The 19950-nt window shown below is 45.1% G+C and overlaps 1 protein-coding gene across 1 annotated transcript in view; it reads left to right on the forward strand.

Moving 5' to 3' along the window:
• The window catches only part of COLGALT2 (collagen beta(1-O)galactosyltransferase 2), a 97166-nt gene extending 78749 nt beyond the window's left edge, over nt 1–18417 (forward strand). The window contains exons 6-12 of the mRNA XM_005290722.5: nt 3172–3291; nt 4914–4990; nt 10703–10809; nt 12602–12734; nt 13320–13447; nt 14609–14815; nt 16580–18417. Coding sequence (XP_005290779.1) covers nt 3172–3291; nt 4914–4990; nt 10703–10809; nt 12602–12734; nt 13320–13447; nt 14609–14815; nt 16580–16856 — 1049 coding nt within the window. The 3' untranslated portion in view covers nt 16857–18417. The remainder of the gene's footprint in view (nt 1–3171; nt 3292–4913; nt 4991–10702; nt 10810–12601; nt 12735–13319; nt 13448–14608; nt 14816–16579) is intronic.
• Nucleotides 18418–19950: the final 1533 nt, after the last annotated feature.

Here is a 19950-nt window from a genome sequence, read left to right on the forward strand (position 1 = left end):
CAGCATTATGTGCAGCCCCAAGCACAGCATGGCTTCTGGGCTACTGCATTGCTAATAATAATAATATATCTGCATATACTGTATGTGTTTCTCGTATTGTCTCAGTGGCAGTGGTTGTTTTTATCCCACGTAACAGGAATTGGAGGCATATTTCCCCACAAAGTGCTACCATTTCAAGGTAGATAAAAACTTTATCCTTTGTTAAGAGAGATTGTTTGGAACAACAGAGAGCTGCACAGTTGAAAGCCTGTTCAACAATGGAGGGTAAGGAGTGATGATCAGTGAGCCAGATAAAATTGGTTGATCAGATCAGTGTCAAACCCATTAATGTCAGTAGGTAGTATTTTTTTACTCTTCCATTTGCCTTAATGACTCCTGACAGCGGAATGTGGTTTGGCAAGGAATCCAGTCACTATTTACTTGTGGAGAGGAGTTTATAATGGCAGAAACATAACAGTCACGAAAGCAGACCATTCTACTTGATTAAAAATCCTAGGGATTATGGCTAGCCACTAATAATCTAAAACATTGACACACCAGGTTGTAGCTGCTTTTAATTTATTTTTCAGTTGTGAGCTTGTTTTTTAAAAATCAGAGCTTTTTTATATTTTTAAAAATATATCAAGTTTCAATTTTTCCATTGTTGTGAGTGTCTGGATTTCAACAGCCTTCGGACAACAGGTAATTGACAAAGGGCACAATTCAAAGCCCACTGAAAGCAATGGGACTTTTACGTCAGCTTTACTGCCTTTTGGATCAAGCCCTACCTCTCTAAGCAAGGTCTTTGTTTTGATTCATAGAGATATATTCACAGCTTTTTGCCTAATGAGTTACTAATGACACAGGGCCATATCCTAGTCCCATTGAAGTCTCTAACAAACTCCCATATTCAGCAGAACTAGGCTTTTGCTCATAGTGAATTGCTAGGGAATCTAAAGTGAATGAAATCAGCAATGTATTTTTTCCCCCCTGACTTTGAAATCTAATATGAGGTTGGAGCTTGGTGCATTCTCCCCAACCCCCCAATTTGAGATCCTTATCAGAGGATAAGGAAACCTGTGAGCAGGACAAAGATGTGCAATATTTTATTGTCTTTTGTTATTAAAAAGCATCTTAGTATTTTCCACTTGCTTGTTTCTCTCATATAGAATACTCTTTGGGCTCTTCCTTTTCCCTCCATCGTTCGGCAGGTTCTTGGCTATGGTAAGAAGTGGAACCTTGATAATAATATGCTTAGCACTTCTGTGGCATTTTTCATCCATAGCTCTCAAAGTGCTTTACAAACACTGATAAATATCATCATCTCAGTTTTACAGATGAGAGAAATTTAAGCTCAAAGAGACTAATAGCAAAGTGCAAAATGTCACAAAGCAAGTAATTTGCTGAGTCAGGAATGGAATTCAAGTCTGTACCCTGTCGGTGCTGCTTTACAGCTTAATACACCTCTACCCCGATATAACACGACCCGATATAACACGAATTCGGATATAACACAGTAAAGCAGCGCTCTGGGGGGGGGAGGGGCTGCACGCTCCGGTGGATCAAAGCAAGTTCAATATAACACGGTTTCACCTATAACGCAGTAAGATTTTTTGGCTCCTGAGGACAGCGTTATATCGGGGTAGAGGTGTAATGCCTGTCTGGACACATTTCTGTCCTTGGCTGACCACATGCTGCTCCCACTGAAGTCAATGGGTCAAATTCTGCTCTTGTTTACACTGTGTACATTTGGAGTAAGTCAGTAGAGTTGCTCTGGATTTACACCAGTATAACAAAGTAGAATTTGGCCAAGCCAGGGCAGAGTGTGATCCTTGCCTCTACGGGGAGACTTTGGTTGAGCTGTGTATTTTTCCATGCTTGTCTTTGCCAATGGATCTGTGCAGTTTCCCAAGGGCAGGGCAGGGCAGAGGGGAGGATGGATTCAAGCTCACCAGCTATACATATTGGATGCTCAGAATTACTGTTTTTTTTCATACCAAGCTGCTTTATCTCAGGGAAGAAATCGTAACTGTGCAGACTGATAACAACAGAGCCTTTGTGCGCTGTCAACGGGGAGTGCTGCTCTGTCGGTAGTTGGTGGAAATGCCTGCAGACCAGCAGGGCATGCAGATGCCTGCAGCTGGAAGCACTTCTGATACTTGGACATTCCCCTGCTTCTTGGGCCATTTCCCCCCCTCGCTCCCCCACAGGCTTGGACGCTATTACTAAACTCTCGGACTCTCCCTGAGAGGCTTGAGACCTGCAATATGGGATCCTCTTACTTTGCTGGCGCCTTGCAATCTGAAAGTATCTTCCTGTATGTTTAGACATTGGGGCCCCATCCTGCTGCCTTTGTTCACATCAGTCCCTTTGACTGTGAGTAAAGGCAGCAGGATCATGCTCGGGTTTTGGAACCAAGGGCTCACAGAAGAGAATGGAAGATATTTTGTGAAATTTAAAATGTGTTTTTAGAAGAGATGCCAGTGCCAAGTGTGGGCTGCAGCATCCCCACTGATACCTCCCACCATCACTCCCTAATGTATTTTACCTCCATGCTAACCAAGGACTTTTTATTTAGCTTAGTCCATTGGAAATGTAACTGTTTGAGACTTCAGCTCTGCTCTTTTATCCTGATCCAAAGCTAATGGAGTGACTCCCATTCGACTTTGGTGGGCATTGAATCCAGTTCCCACACTGAAGTGGGAGCACTAAGCAAGCAGTTCACTCGGTGTTTTGGGGAGCAGAGAGCTCTTTGCCTCACCGCCTCTGATCTGTTTGGGGGTGGCATAGACCGGTTTTGGTAGGAGTCACCGCTGTCCATTGCTGTAGGGCTGGTCTCTACAGTATGAGGGGTGTGAAAGTGAGCAAGATCACTCCTCTGGGCTCTGAGATGGGCTCCCCCCAGGAGAGAACAACAGGCTGGCAACTTAAAATACCATGAAATCTCTTCTTATGGGATGTGGAGAAATCGGTTGCCTAGAAGTTGGTCATTAGCTGAAGATCAAACAGAATTATACTAGAAACTGCACTGATGGTTTTTAAGTGGTTGCTTAAGAGAGGGGACCCGTTGGGGCTGGGGTCCATAGCGTGGGTTTCACTATAGCCAAATAACCTCCCTTTTCTCCACTTGAAACGCTGAGAAGCAGCCTGGTAAATTACCTGATTCTGTTTCCATTTTCTCTTTATTCCCAGGCATTCAAATGTACATCTGCAACAGAGAACGCTATGGTTTCCTCCCGGTGCCACTGAAATTGCACCAGACACTACAGGAAGACGTGGAGAACTTCATTCACGTGACAATCGAGGCAATGAGTAAGTCAGAGCCTGCCCCATCTCTGCAGAACCATCCCTGGGATGCCGAATACTTTCTTGTTGAATGGTGGCTCTTTGCCACCTGTCTCAGTGTTGCTTCTGTGCTTGACCTGCAGAGCGACAAGGTGGGGGAGTTAATATCTTTTACTGGACCAACTTCTGCTGGTGTGAGAGACAAGCTTTTGAGCTAATCAGAGCTCTTCCTCAGGTCTGGGAAATGTACTCTGAGCATCACAGCTAAAGACAAGATCAAACGGATAGTTTAGCATCAGTAGTTAGCATCTATTCTAAGGGACCATTCAAGGTGAAGTGAAATGCATCAGGTAAAACTTTCACTGGGGTTCTGTAAAAGTGTTGTTGGAAGTGTGGGGGAGAGTTTGCTCACTAGATGCCCAGCTGTGTTCTCAGGGGAGTTGAAGGGAAGAGTTCCTATGCTAAGAAGGTCCTTAAAGACTGTATTAAAAATCATGGCTGAGATGTTCAAAGCCACCTAAAGGGATCTGGGCATTAAAAATTAATAGGAGCTGGGCTTCCAAATCCCTCCTTTATTATCCCCATGTGCTGGCTGTGTTCCTAGTGGTGTCGCGGTCGGTTAATAGGAGTGTGGCTCCCTCCCAGCTCCTGCTGGATCCCCCCAGTTTGCACCAGTCACAGGGAGAATCTTGGTGTGGAACTAGAAGTGAGCACTGCCAGGACTTGTGCAAAATCTCCTTGTTTATCCATCGGAGTATTTAACACAATATTACACAATAACAAATAAAGGAAGCCAACCTGCCAGCGAAATACCAGACAGATGATTAGATTAAATACAATAGTCAGTCTCCTCCCAGCCAGAGGAGCAACGATCCGCATTGGCTGCTGAGCAGCTCAGGCAGGACTCAAATCAATGGCATGAAGGTGCTTGCTGGAGCTGTGCTGCCCCGGAGGTCAGTGCATAGGTTTGGTGGGGCAACCATTTGTGCAAGGTCGTGGATCTAGTGGCATGGTACTTCCATGTGGATCCCATGAGTCTATGGTGTTTAGGACACCTTGCTCCCTGCCCACTTCACATCATCTTACCCCCGCCTCCCGTTGAAGGGCACAATTTCCTTAAAACTCCATGGGGTTGTCTTCAGGGAGTTCTCAAACCCCTCTGCCCCAGTCCTGAAGGTTGGTCAGCAATGGGGAGGGGCAGTGTGGCCCCAAAATCATTATTAGAGCTGTGGGTTTTACTGGTTTTTTGACCTATAATTCCCTCACCACCTCCTCCCCCTGATAAGACCCCACAGCAACAGGAAAGCTCCACCAGCAGCAATCCCCCCACCAGACCATTATTTAAATTTTGCCAGATCTGAAACGTGGGCTCCTCTCTCATCCCAGCCAGAAAGACGTGCTCTCCAACATGTGCATTGATACACTGTTCTCTTGGGTGTTTGCAGTTCCGTGGCATCTGGCTTTCTGACTCGCGGGGCGCTCCTCTGGCACATGATGCTGCTTAGGCTGTAGCATCGCACTCCACATCTAGGTGCCTCTCTGTTCCAGGGGAAACAGTGAAAAGTGATGACAGTGAATTTGACTGGTTTTCTTTGCCACTATGCAGTTCAGTAACCAGCCACTGTGGATGTTTCTATTATCTCTTTCAGTTGATCATCCTCCATTCGAGCCCTCGCAATACATCTCCATTCCCCCAAAACACCCAGACAAGATGGGATTTGATGAGGTAGGTGTGACGGCTTGTTACCTCCAAGGTGCATTCTGGGAGCTGTTGGAACCACTGTGCCCCCTAACAATTCAGCTGAGTTGGCCTCTCTCACACTGCTCTGCTGGTGACTCAGCCAGCCTCTCCAGGCCCGGTTATCTCCCAACATGACAGCAGGTGGCGCCACATACCCAACTGAGTTACCTGAGTGCTTTACCTAAGCCACTCATGGACAAACAGGAGGCCCCCAGACAACTTCCCAGATCCCCAGTCTTGCACCCCTACTGGAGTATAAACCCAGAATTATATTGTCTTGCACAGCACAGGGTCCGTATGATGCAAGCTTATTAATTAATTTGCTGCCACCTGGATGTGGGGAAGATATGCAGCAGCCTTTGTTTACAGAGCTAGGATTCCCAAACACTTCACTCAAAAAACTCACTGGTTAAGATAAAACATAAAACAAGTTTATTAACTACAGAAAGATAGATTTTAAGTGATTATAAGTGATAGCAAACAGATCAAAGCAGATTACCCGGCAAATAAATAAAAACGCAAACTGAGACTAATATACTAGATAGATAGGATTTGAATTAGCAGTATCTCACCCTGACTGATGATACAAGCAGGCTTACAGATTCTTGAGGCACAAGCTGCATCTGCTTTGCAGCGTGGGTCCCCTTTCCCCATTCCAGAGGTTCTTTCAGGTGTTAGTTGTGGGGGAGTGAAGACAAATCATGATGTCTCTCCCCACCTTATATAGTTTCTCCATATGGCGGGAACCCTTTGTTCCAAGCTAAGTTCCCAGCCCAGTTTGTGGGAAAATACAAGTACCAAAATGGAGTTCAGTGTCATGTGATCTGGTCACATGCCCTTGAGTCATAGCAACCATTACTCATAGGCTGGCTGAAACGCCCCCAGATGAGGACAAACCTTTTCCATGGTCCATTGTCTTTGCTGATTAGCACTGTCTAGCTTCTTCATTGTTTTACCTGAAAGGCTAGCTGTGGGTGTTCCCAACTTCACATCTTTTAGTAACACAGACACAGTAAAACTTCATAACTTCACATACAATGATAGCACATACAATCAAATGAGATATTAATGTTTGGCAAAGTAAGACTTTTAGAATAATACCTCACAAGCCATACTTTGTACAAAATATATCATAATTATATGACAGTGGTGAATATGGGTATACCATGGTATAGTCCCTGTATGTACCTTTATTTTGTTGTGTGGACATGTGCATCATATAGGGAGCCTGGTCACTCCCACTACAGATAAGGCTGCAAATCAGTTTTCATTTCTGTCCTGTCTTCACATGTTCATCATAACTTTCCAAAACATTGGTATGTTGGGTTGAAATTTTCCATGGGATGGATCCTGGTGTCTTTATTTGATTAAAACTCCCCCTGAGCCAATGGAGATCCTTTTGAGGTGTCCACATGCGAATTTTGATGCCTGATTTCATAAGAGCTGAGCAGCTGCACTTGACATCAGTGGGAGCTGTGGGTGCTCAGCATCTCTGGACATCAAGCCTTGAGGTGCCAGACCTCAGATGTCCCAAGTTTGAAAAGCTTGGCTGGATCCAATGTCCAGGGATACCAGTGGGAGTCTTTCCAATGACTTAAATAGTCATTGAATCAGGCCAGCAGTGATTTGGCTTCACTTCCTGCAACCATTAGGGTCTACTTTTCTATAGGTTAGGGTTCCTAAGGATAGATCTCTCCTGTGACGGGTTGGATCACAGAAACCCCCTTGGGAGCTGCCACCCGATGTGCAAAGACTACCCCTGCTTCTGTTTTCCCTGCCAGCTCAGGACTCCAGCACCCTGTCTTGCTGAGCCAGACACTCCCGTTTGGCTCCAGACACAGATCCAGGGTCTGAATCACTTGTCCCAAAGCTGCAAGTTACCTGAAAACAGCGTACAGAAGTGCGCTTGTCTTTAGCACTCAGATGCTCAACTCCCAATGGGGTCTAAACCCAAATAAATCCGTTTTACCCTGTATAAAGCTTATGCAGGGCAAACTCATAAATTGTTCGCCCTCTATAACACTGATAGAGAGATATGCACAGTTGTTTGCTCCCCCAGGTATTAATACATACTCTGAGTAAATTACTAAATAAAAAGTGATTTTATTAAATACAGACAGTAGGATTTAAGTGGTTCAAAGTAGTAACAGACAGAACAAAGTAAGTCACCAAGCAAAATAAAATAAAATGCGCAAATCTATGCCTAATCAAACTGAATACAGATAATCTCACCCTCAGAGATGCTTCAGTAAGTTTTTTCTCAGACTGGACACCTTCCAGGCCTGGGCACAATTCTTTCCCCTGGTACAGCTCTTGTTGCAGCTCAGGTGATAGCTAGGGGATTCTTCATGATGGCTCCTTCCTTCCTCTGTTCTCTTCCCCCCCTTTATATATCTTTTGCATAAGGCGGGAACTCTTTGTCTCTCTGGGTTTCCACCCCCCCTCACTGGAAAAGCACCAGGTTAAAGATGGATTCCAGTTCAGGTGACATGATCACATGTCACTGCAAGACTTCATTACTCACTTGCCAGCACACACATATACAGGAAGTCTCACAGGTAAATACAGCCATCTGCAGACAATGGGAGTCATCAAGATTCCAAACCATCATTAATGGTCCACACTTTACACAATTACAATAGGCCCTCAGAGTTACATTTTATATTTCTAGTTTTAGATACAAGAGTGGTACATTTATACAAATCAGATGATCACACTCAGTAGATTATAAGCTTTGTAATGATACCTTACAAGAGACCTTTTGCATGAGGCATATCCCAGTTACTTACATTCACTTATTACCGTATTTTCTCTAAAACTATCTCAGTTACATTATATTGACTTATTAGTTTTTATAAAACCATATAGACTGCACAACGTCACATCTCCACTCTAGGGTTAGGGTTCCTATTGGTAGGCCACTTGGAATTAGGGATAGGGTACCTATAGGTAGAGCGCCCAGCCCTGGGGTTAGGGTTCCTATGGGTAGGCCACTTGGAGTTAGGATTAGGGTTCCTATGGGTAGGGCTCCCCATCCTATGATTAGGGTTCCTATGAGTAGGCCCCTTGGAGCTGGGGATAGGGTTCCTATGGGTAGTTCACTTGGAGTCAGGGTTAGGGTTTCTGTGGGTAGGGCTCCCCGCGCTAGTGTTAGTGTTCCTAGGAGTAGGACACTTGGAGCTAGGTTTATGGTTCCTAGGAGTACGGTACTTGGAGGTAGGTTTAGAGTTGCTAGGGGTAGGGTACTTGGAGCTAGGGTTAAGGTTTCTATGGGTAGGATTCCCCACTTTCCGGTTAGGGTTTCTGTGGGTAGGATACTTGGAAGAAATGTTAGGGTTGTTATGGGTGAGTGCTCCCTGTCCTAGGGTTAGGGTTCCTATTGGAAGGATTCTTGGAGCTAGGGTTAGGGTTCCTATGGATAGGGTACTTGGAGCTTGGGTTAGGTTTCATATGGGTAGGGCGCCCTGCCCTACAGTTAGGGTTCCTATGGATAGGGTACTTGGAGATAGCTTCATTATTCCTGAACAACTTTAGCACGTATGGTTTTTTTAAATTTCTCCTGCTTTCTGTTAAGAAGCAGGGACACTGTTTTGATGACCTCGCAAAGCTGTTAGAGATGATGACTGAAGAGAGTCAGGTGTTTAAACTGTAAATACACAGCACTTTGCATAACTTGGGTTATGACGGGGTCTGTATGTATTCATTGAATATTCTATATTGTTGGTCCTAATCTTTTCCTGTTTGGGAGCCACATTTCCACTGCGGCCTTTTTGTTTTGATTTTACTCAAGACAGTTGGGAACATGTTTGAAGCAGAACCCAGGAAGTTTGGTGCATAAATCATCCCTCTAGAAACTCCTGTCCCTGTAGTGCTAAAGCTGGCTAGCCGCAGTCAGAGGCAAAGTACCAACAGAAAGAGACCGGGGAGGAAGAATTCCAGAGAGAGACTGTGCTGTGAATAAACTGGGTTTACATTTTGTGTAGAGCCAAAAAACCTGCATAGGACCGTGTAGTGCCTGCATGTGTAGCTGCCAGAGACAGTACTATAGTCACTGAACAAGCTACTAAAATTGGAGGAGCCTTGTTTTTTGTCTTTAAGATGTTTTGTTTTCTTGGCTTGGTCTGGAGTTTCTATTTATACGGCTTGTGTCATGAAGTGCGGATTCTGTGTGACTGTGTTTGTTTGGTCATCTATGTTTGGAGTCCTGTGTGTGTGTTTCTGGGCTGTTTCTTGCGGCTGCACTTAAATTGCCCGATATTTTATTAGTATTACTGCCTTTGCACCGAGCTGGGCCTCAGTCTGGTTTTTATTTGGCCAAGGTTTGTTCCTCAGGCTGCAGGGCTGAACGTATTCTTGCCTGTCTGAGGACAGAAAAACGGCCCTGACATTCTGTGTTTTACCTAGGAATGTGTGTGCCGGTGGGGCCTGCCGTCTGCCCTTGACCAGGCAAAATATGTCTGCTTAGCTTGGGCTAACGGCTGCCTGCAAATCTGTTTCCTGCCCAGGGTGTGTCTCAGGAGCACACCTATGATTCTAATTGAATCAGCAGAAAATGTCCAGGATCTGCAGTAATGAAAAATATCCTGCATTGCAGAACCTGCTTCCACTTGTGTCCAGTTATTATGGTGATGAGCACATTGGTAATCCCAAAGATAGACGCAGCACTCAGTAAAGATCTGGGCTCTTTACCACATGCCAACCCCACCCCCCTTTGAATACCAAAGGGATATATTGTATTGGGTAGAGATTGGCCCAAACAAAAGCCTGGATCCAAACATCCCAGTGTGTTGGGGAAGTTCAGATCCAGCTCCAAACTGCACAACTGGCCCCTGCTTTCTAATTCCATATACAACTGTGCATTAAAAGAGCATTATGGTTGCAAAGTGAAGCGTTTAAAATTCAGGAAATGCCACAGTTAATGTTGCCCACACAACCTTGACTCTGCCCCCTGTGTATTTATATTACCTTCCAGTTTCTAATTACTCTGTCAGATACAGTTTTCTCATTCAGGTCCCTCCCTCATGCAGTGTGGACGTTGCCTGGGGAATGTGGCGCTGTTCATTTAGTTTTTTATTCTCACTGCCCAGTGTATGAAGCCCTGCTGCATTTACTGCACATCGTCCTACCTGGAATCTTCAGCTGTCCAGTTAGGGGTAGAGCTCTGCTCAGGCCTACTCTTAAAGCCCGACCTGGACCTGAATCCAAACTGAGCACAGCTGACCCGAACCCGACCTGAGAGCGTTGAGTCATTTTTAGAACTGACCTGACCCCCATTACCCCACGAACCTGGGTCAACTTTATGTTCCTGCCAGATTTCAGGTTTCTGCTCCAAATTTGGTGAGGTGCTAGAATTGATCCAAAAAGGTCAGATTTGTAGGGTTTTTTTAAACAAGGCAAAAGGGTGTTCTTCCCACCGCCCCCATGCACACACACACATACACTCTTCATTTTTGAAAATCACTGAACGTTCTTTCCTCAACCGTCCCATAAAAATCAGCAGCTGGACTGAGAACAAATATTCTGAATTGCAGCTCAAAAGATAAATGTCTGACAAATTTATAGTAACCCGAAAACGATGCTCTTGAATGGAAATGCTGCTGGACCTTTAACAGGGTCCAAAACCTGCTGAGCTCTGGCACAAACTTGGATCTGGACTTTGCATTGAGCCAGAGTTTTCTGATGTCTTTCTTAACCCAGATTTTCATGATCAACCTGAAGCGTCGAAAAGACAGGCGGGATCGAATGCTGCGGACACTCTATGAGCAGGAGATTGCAGTCAAGATAGTAGAAGCTGTGGATGGCAAGTGAGTCTTTGGAAAGATCTGGTTCTGCATAGCAGAACTGTTGATTAGAAGTGCTACCTTGATTAATTTCAGTCAATTCTCTTTGATGCCCTGTGATTATGAGTTATCATTTTTAATGTACTATTTGGTGCAGTTTTGCAAAAAAACAACAACAACAAAAAAGTTTTCATGCTGTTATTTTATTCTTCTCTTACTCTGATCAGTCTCCGTTAGAGATCTGGTAAGATAGTTTAGGCCCAGAAGTAAAGTTTTCTTCAAGACAAAGTTCTCTGAATAGAAACATTGTCATAAAATTAAATAGGTGTATGATAATGAAAACATTTTTGTGACATTTAAATATTCCCCTGCAATTTGTCCAATCCCAATGCTGCAGCATTGTGCTACATCAGTGGTTCCCAAACTTTAACAACCTGTGAACCCCTTTCACTAAAATGTCAAGTCTTGCGAACCCCCTCCTAACAATGAATATTTCCAGGAATTTTCTCCTTTATCTGATTATAAATTATAAAAGCAGTGATCTTGGAAATATAAAATTTGTTTTTATGATGCTTATTACACACTATTTATTATTTATCATTACAGTATTTTTATTACATTATGAAAATGGCAACACTCTTCCAAGATCTCACTTTCGTATCTTGTATCACTTTGAATAAGCCTTTTATAAGACAAGGCTCCTATGTTTCATCAAGGAGTATCAGATGTGAAACAGCAAGAAGGTATTTAAGAAGCCAACTCAAAGAGTTCCTCCTACACAAGCATTCAGGTCTTGAACAGTCCAGGCAAACAACGCACGCTAAAACAAAGCTTAAACTTGTTCTTAATAATTTTAAAAACAATACTAGCTGCCTATTTAATTTTAAAAAACAGCAAAAAATATCCACCTCCCTTTCTGTTGCTTATAAGGAGTCTTGACGTTTTAATCTCCTCAGTGTGATAGATAGGCTTGCTTTGATCTGCTTAGCTCTTGGAAGTCCAGGGGCTCCGGGCTTCTGGCCCCGTGCTGCCGAGAGTCCCTAGGGACAGTTCTGTCCGCCATTAGAGAATTTTTTCCGAGAACCCCCTGTAACATTTTGCAAACCCCAGTTTGGGAACCACAGTGCTACGTTATAGTAATGTAAACACAGATAAAGTTTTCTTTTTAGTTGTGACTCTCAAAGCAATGTACAAAATCTCCATTTTATACATGGGGAAACTGAGGCACTGAGGTTAAGGCTGGGGTTTACTAAGGGAGTCAGGTGCCCAAATCTCATTTGAAAGTCCAGGGCTGAGTGACTTTCCCAAGGCTTCTCAGGAAGTCAGTGGCACAGTTAGGAACAGATCTTGGGTTTCCTGGTGTCTCTCTGCCTTAGTGGCCTCTATAGTGCTAGGGCATTAGAACTTGAAAGTGAAACTGACCATAAGCAAATATAATACTGACTGCTCTAGTGCTGTTGTTCAAGGTGAGAGAAATGGAAAAGCAAACAAAACTCTTAGTGGAAGGTGAGCTAGGTGTTCTCTAGTCTTCCAGTGTGAATATAGCTATAGTGTTATTAACAATATGACAATGACCCTTTTAAGACTCTGCAGTTTCTTGAAACTGTTGGGGGTGAATGTCCTAAAAAATATCTTTTATGTTCAGCATGATTTAGATCAAATTAAACTGCTACAAATACACAGCCTATTTTGGGAACTTCCCTGGCTCAGGAAAGTCTTTTCACTGCTAAACAATTTCATTGTTTTTTTGCCTGAGTAAAAAATAGTAACATCTATAAAAGTTCTTAATACTGAAAGCAGCTCTCTCTTTCCTCAGGGCATTGAATACAAGTCAGCTGAAAGCTCTGAATATTGATATGCTACCTGGTTACCAGGATCCTTACTCTTCCAGGCCACTAACCAGGGGGGAAATTGGCTGCTTTCTTAGCCACTATTCTATCTGGAAAGAGGTAAATAATATCTGTGTTCTGGCAGTTGTATTATACTTGGATGCTGCGGGAAGGAAGTAATGTTTTATTTTTAGATAGTCTCTCTTATTTTGGTGTGAATTATCCAGGATCTCACAAAAGGTTCTGATTTTCAAAAACAGGAGCAGCAGTTAGGCTCCCAAGTTCATATCTGGGCACATAAGCAGCCTGATTTTCAAAAGTGCTGAGTACTGAGCAGCTCCTATTGTGCGGTCAGTTTGCAAACAGCTCCCAGCCTGTGTGACTGTGTCACACGTCTGGATTGTGGTCGAGACATTTTTCACAAAACTCTTAGCCACCCTGTTTGGGGCATTGTTGTGCTTGGGGAGAAAAAAAAACGAAGAAATTTTGTTGCAGGATTTCACCTATGAGTTTTTTCTGATTCTAAACCTGTGTAGAATTGAATGTCACCAATTCTGATGACCATTAACCTTCATACTGATTAAAGAGCATGGGGGGCTCAGTCCTGCTCTCAGTGGGGGGCTCGGCGGAGCTTCAGAGGGTGCAGAACTGGCCCCTCAATAGCATATGGGCCATTTCAGTCTCATTTGAAAACATCCCTTTTAGGTGGTGAACAGAGAGCTGGAGAAGACTCTCGTTATCGAAGACGACGTGCGCTTTGAGCATCAGTTTAAGAGGAAGCTCATGAAACTGATGGACGATATAGAGCAAGTCCAGCTAGACTGGGAGCTCATGTAAGTAGTCTTGTCCCAAGAGCTTTCACTGCCCTAAACCAGCTGGAAACTCTCTCCCCTGCTCCCACATGAACTGAGCATTTCAATAACATGGATGTACCCTCATAATAATCAGACACGGCTGCCTGCGGGGAATGCAGCATGGAAGAATAAAATCCCAGAGACTCAATAATGGGGGTTAATTTTAAAGGGGCTGGAATAGCTAAAACCTCCATCGAATGAAGCACATTGCGGGTGCTCTTTGATAAACAGGTGCCCACAGCGATATAGCCATGGCCTCCCAATAACCCCAGTTCCCCACTCCGAGCTAATTCCTGTGACACAGGGTGCATGTGCTCACTGTGAGGATGGGGGAGGAACAGGGTATTTGAACTCTTATGTTTAGTCATTTAAATACAAACTCATTCTCACAAAGAGAAGCAAGAGGAGAATGGTTCCGTCTAGCTAGCAAACAGACTGAGCTGGAAATCTTTATGTCCTGTTCCTGAAAACAATTCCAAGTTCACTGCCAAGGGAGCAGAGTTCGAACTGGCCAGCTGGAGAAGGGGGAGAAGACCTTTTAGGGGGCTCCTCCCCATGGCAGTTTTTATAACCCCCCTGCTGCTTGGTGCTTTCTGGCACTCAGGTTATGTGGGTCGCTGGATCAGTGCCTGTGACAGTCCAAAAGCAAAACGTTTTCTCTTCAGATGTATTTTTATAAGGGATAAGCTGTCTGGTGTCGCTGATTTATCTGGGCTTCATCCAGAGAAGGGATAAGGCTGGGGAATCACACCAACCCTCCTGTCTGTAGGATGATGGAGTTTTAACAAGAGGCTCCTGAGAAGCCTCCAGCACCTCACTGGATGCGCACCATAGAGAATTCAAATCCTTGCTTGGGTCAGGATGGCGCATTGGTTTTGGGACCCGTAGTCTCCTTGGACTGCACGGGCAGATGTGGCACTGGAGAATTTCAGGAGTAGCATTTGATTTGTGGGTGCACTTTGGACCTGATCCATGGTCCAGTGAAGTCAGTGGAAAAACTCCCACTGACTTAAAAGGCCTTTGATCAGCCCTGGTTGAAGTGGGAATGCCTGATGTCCCAGTTACAATATAATTGCACTGCAGAGCTGATCATGGAAACAGGCCTTAGTTTCCACTGTGGTGGGTTTTTCTCCCCTTCAGCTACATTGGTCGGAAAAGGATGCAGGTGCAGCGCCCTGAGAAGGCAGTTCCTAACGTAATGAACCTTGTGGAAGCAGATTACTCTTATTGGACCCTGGGGTATGCAATCTCCTTTGAAGGGGCTCAGAAACTAATTGGGGCCGAACCTTTTAGCAAGATGCTGCCTGTGGATGAATTCCTGCCGATCATGTACAACAAGCATCCTGTGTAAGTAAAACCCCTTCATTGCTTGGGAAGCCAGCCGGCTTTGCGTGAGCTGTACCTTGCTAACTGATCTTAAACTGGACGTTGTGTTGCTAATTATACAGTGCATCTCCATAGCATAACCTAGTAGGCGGAGCAGAGGACTGGATATTATGATTCTTGGATATTGCTGCAGATGTTGAGCAAATCTCCGGAACTTTCTGTGCTTGAATTTATGTAATAATATCCTACCTCAGAGAGGTCTTTTGGGATTCATAAATTTATATTTTTGAAGCAGCTGGTGATTTCTGATTGGAAGTAACTGTATAGGTGTATTATTATGATTATATAGATAGTGCCTACTTTGGAATGCCTTACCTGGCATAGGACCTGGAAAAGATCTCTGTGCAACTCAGAGCTTTTCTTTTTAAAAACCCTGCTTTTAGGGCTTTTTCAGAATCTACATGGCACTTTCCTACTTCGCTATGTTGCAGAATCCAGGGTTTTCATTTCAAAGGTGTGTGGGGCAGGGAGAAGTCACATCTTTTAACCAGCTCCCAGCCAGACTTATCAACATTGTCTCCCTCTTTGTGGGGAGAGTTCTGCAAGGCTCTCACTCAGAGCCCCGGACAGTAATGTGGATATCAAGATATGGGAGGAATCTGTTTTCAAGGGTGGATTTCCTTGTTTATAAGAAAACTAGGTTTTTTTTAAATTCTGACATAAAGCTCCCTCTAACCTTGTTTCCAGAGTCCAGTTACCCATTATGACATCTCCCCAAAAGAATTTGGGGTGCCACATCATTGGTCCCTGCTTCCAACAGGTGCTGCAGTGTCCCTCTGACAATTGTCTTCTAGTCCTGTATACAGGCTTAGTGGAACCTTTGATAACATATCTGAGACAGGCCTTTGTTCTGCTCCGACAGCCAGTTCCCCTAACTGGCCACACCACTTACTCTGTGGTAGCAGGGTACACTCTTTGGCCTTATCTGCATCAGTAGCAGCTTCTCTGGTGGTAGGGACACTGGGAGCACTAATGCAGACAGGCTGCCATTGACTAACCATTGGGTTGCCCAGAACAGGTCTAGATGGGATTGGAAGTTGTGGTGCTTAAAATGCCAGCGGCTAGTTGATCACTTTGCTAGCAACGGGGGAACTGTGCTGGTAGCGATGCCACAGAGGGAGATTTTAAGAGACAAAGTATAGACAAAGCCTTTGTTATCTCTTGCTCCCATTGGAGTCGATGGGAGTTTTACCATTGATTTCAGCAGGAGCAGAGTTAGGCCACCCGTGAACTCATCTAAAAATGGCACCCCAATGGTGCAAATAAGAAATGATACAGAGGCCCAGCAGTTGAATACCAAATGCCAACTCACATATCCAGGTATCTCTGCCATGCTGGGGCTACAGTCACAGTAGAATTTCCAGATGGATCCAGTATACTTCCTGTCTTGTTCTCTCATAGAGTGTTGCTATTCAAATAGCTGCAGGATCCCCCTCCCTAGTGGCAGATGAAGTGCATGGTTTCTGAAATACTTTGTCATTCTTTAGGATCCTTTATTTTATTGTATAAAAATCACTTTTCCAAAAGGACTAATAGTGTCCTCACTGCTCAGTTCATCTCAAGCCTTCAATCATTTGCCCAGGTTTCACCCTGTGATGAGCATCTAACCCTAACGACTAGTCCTAGCTCAGTAGATTGGCTCATAACCGATGGAAAGGCAAGGCAAGTACAGTGGTGCCAAGCAAGAGTTATTTCTGCTAGTAATATTTGTTTTCCTTTCTTTAGAGAGAAGTACAAGGAGTACTATGAGTCCAGAGACTTGAAAGCCTTCTCAGCAGAGCCCTTGCTTATTTATCCGACCCATTACACAGGGCAGCCGGGTTATCTCAGTGACACAGAGACATCCACAATCTGGGACAATGAGACCATGTCGACTGACTGGGACAGAGCCCATTCCTGGAAGTCCCGGCAACAGGGCCAGATCCACAGTGATGCCCAGAACAAAGATGCCTTGGCCCCCCAGCCATCTCTCGATGCATCGTCGTCGAGGGACGAGCTATGACTGCCCCCCTTGCTAAGTAACTCTGACAACAACAGTGGAACCTGCCTCACAATTTAGCTTTCACCTAGAAGCTTCTAGAGACGTCAATGTGGTCTCCTTCTCGCCGTCTTTAGCGGCAAAGCAAATTGATTGGATCCGACTGACTTAACCTAACCAATCTTTATTTTTTTGGGAAAGGGAGTGGGGGGAGGGGCTTGAACCAGAACATTCCAGATTGGCAGAAAAACAGAGACTTCTAAAAAGCGTATCGTAAACTCCAGTCCATTCTCACAAGGGTTCGTAACTTTGAAACCTCTGTGGAGTGGCGAGCTGGCTCCATGGCGCACTGAGTTGACACTAGTAATTACAAAATTTCCTTGAATGACGTCTTTCTACAGTTCCTGGTGTAGAATACTGTATTTATAAAGATTAATATATATAGGGGTTCTGAGGTGGACACGTGTAAGTCCTTTCCAGATAGTTGTCACTGTGCTGCTGCATAACATTAACTGTTGTTGTTGATTTATGTTTTTTAACCCCATTCTCTGAGAGAATGTGTGTGTGTGTGTGTGTGTGTGTGTGTGTGTTTTAAAGGATCACTGTCAAGATCACAATGACTTCAAAAATGGCCTCATCTGTGTTGCTATCTACACCTCTTCCATAACGTGAGTCCCCATTTCACGTTGCAATACAAAACAGTTTCAGAAGTTCTCTCTCCTACATTTCAAGACACCCCTCCCATTCCATCTAGCCATAAGGAAAGAGAGGATGGTCACAGTCTCCTAAGACATGTCTGCAACCTCCTAAACTGATGCCTTAGTTGTTTCAGTTTTAATAATCTATTTTAAAATCCATTGTGCTTTTTTGCCACTTATGTGCTTTGTTTTCTTTTTTTTTTTTTTAATGTGTTTCATTCAGACTGAACAGTGAAACTAAATCAGCCAGTCCTACTTCCTGTTAATGGTCAGTTTCACTTCCTGTTTCTTGGCTACAAACCTTTTAGGTTTCCTTCCCAATTAATATAATAAAAAAACTATTTCAGTTTCCTCACTGATAGGTTTGGGCCTAACCTACTTGACAGTGTCCCTTTAAAAAGAAAAGCATGAAAATGTTAATGGTGTCAAATCTGCTGTTCTTTGTTGAATGGCTGCATTAGAATTGTATACTGCAGGACAAAAAGGCAACTTGCCTTTTATATATTTTTAAATGTGAGGAGTGAGCTTATTCTGGTTTGGATGAGTTCTGATCTACTCAGTATTGGGTAAGATGTCAGCATAGTAAGTCATGTTGTTTTTTAAAGTGTCCCATAAGGCAGGTGATCTTGTGCTACACTTCTTAGATTTAGTTGATGTAGATTTAGATCTTTTTCTGTGCAACACAAAGTTGGGGGGGGGGAGGGAAAAAATCCTCCTGGCCTAAAATTTAAAGAGATTGTTTCACTTTCTGGATGAGCTGTACATTGGAGCGTGTGGTTGGTTTTTGTTTTTTTAATAATTGCTGATAATGTTGTGCTCTCTCCTAAAGAAGACATGTTACTGTCTATCAGCAGGTCTGATAATACATAGAACTGGATGCAAGCTGATTAGCTGTGTGGAGTCTTAATTTACGTGGAGCTCTTGGACTGAGAATGCTGGGTGAGCAGGGCTGGGGTCTGCCATGCTGCTTTGGGGCATCTTCACAGCGGTGTTGAAATAAGGCACAAAAAAGTAACAAAGAGACACAAAGATCATAGCTACAACATTTTGGAGCCTGATGGGGCTCTCAGTGGAGTCAGTGGGACTCTTGCACTTAACCAAATCCAATTTAAAATGTAAAATTTTTGTGAGCCTGTTCCCCTGGCCCCTAACCGCAAACACATGTTCCACAACTGCCCCATGTGGTGCAGCCTCGTCCACACCCCAGGCTGAAGAAAGTGGCCTAGTCATGAAACTTAGCACATGTGGAATAAGGATTGTGTAGGGTTACCATATTTTAGTTTTAAAAAAGGAGGACACTCCACGGGGCCCCGGCCCCGCCCCAACTCCGCCCCTTCCCCAAAGTCCCCGCCCCAACTCTGCCCCGTCCCCTGAAGGCTCCGCCCCCTGCTCCTCCCCCTCCCCTGCTTCCCGCGAATCAAATGTTCGCGGGAAGCCTGAAACAGGGAGGCAGCAGGTGGGCTGGGGCGGGATGCGGTGCGGCCCAGTCTGGCCCCCCCTGGCCGAGTGGCTCCCTCTGGCGGCTGGCCGGCCCAGGCCAAGAGGCCCTGGCTGAGCATCCCCGGCCGAGCACCGCTGGCCCCAGCCCCGGCCCCGGCCCCCGGCCTGGCCCGGCCCTGGCCCCCGGCTGAGCACTGCTGGCCCCGGCCTGGCCCCGGCTCCCGGCTGAGCACTGCTGGCCCCGGCCCGGCCCCAGCCCCGGCCGAGCACTGCTGGCCCCGGCGTGGGCCTGGCCCCGGCCCCCAGCCGAGCACTGCTGGTCCCGCCCCGGCCCCGGCCCCCGGCCGAGCACCGCTGGCCCCGGCCCCAGCACCGGGCCCTCCCTCCCTATTTTCCCGGACATGTCCGGCTTTTTGGGATTTCCTCCCGGACAGGGATTTGAGGCCCAAAAAGCCAGACATGGCCGGGAAAATCCGGAGGTATGGTAACCCTAGGATTGTGGGTCATCCTTGGGCCATTGTCAATGATTTGGGGTTTTTCCCCTACTACTTAATTTCTAATGAAATAGGTGCCAGAGCTCAAGTAATTAGATGCTGGGGGCTCAAACAATTTTTTTGCATTCATAACTGATGCAGCAAGCCCAGAGGTGCCAGGGCTATGAACTGCCAAGCCCTGCCACAAATTGTGTTGTTTTGCCCTTTTTATAAAGCCTCCATCCCCATATTCAGGTCTTTATTCTCCAGCCCGCAGGGCAGACCTGACGTCCATTTTGAGCCTGGCTGGCCAGCAGGTGGCACTGTTCAGCGAGACACTGCTTGCTTTCTGCTCTGCTGTTTTAAAAGCATGATTTGAAAAATATAAACACGCAGATCATGGTGGTACTGCAGCTCATCAGAAGGGGCTTTGCCTTAACCCATTGAAGTCAATACGAATCTTGACATGGACGTCAGTGCGGGAGCAGGAGCAGGCCCTTTGTGCAA

Source organism: Chrysemys picta, chromosome 8 (assembly GCF_011386835.1).
Source record: "Chrysemys picta bellii isolate R12L10 chromosome 8, ASM1138683v2, whole genome shotgun sequence".
Taxonomy (NCBI): Eukaryota; Metazoa; Chordata; order Testudines; family Emydidae; genus Chrysemys; species Chrysemys picta.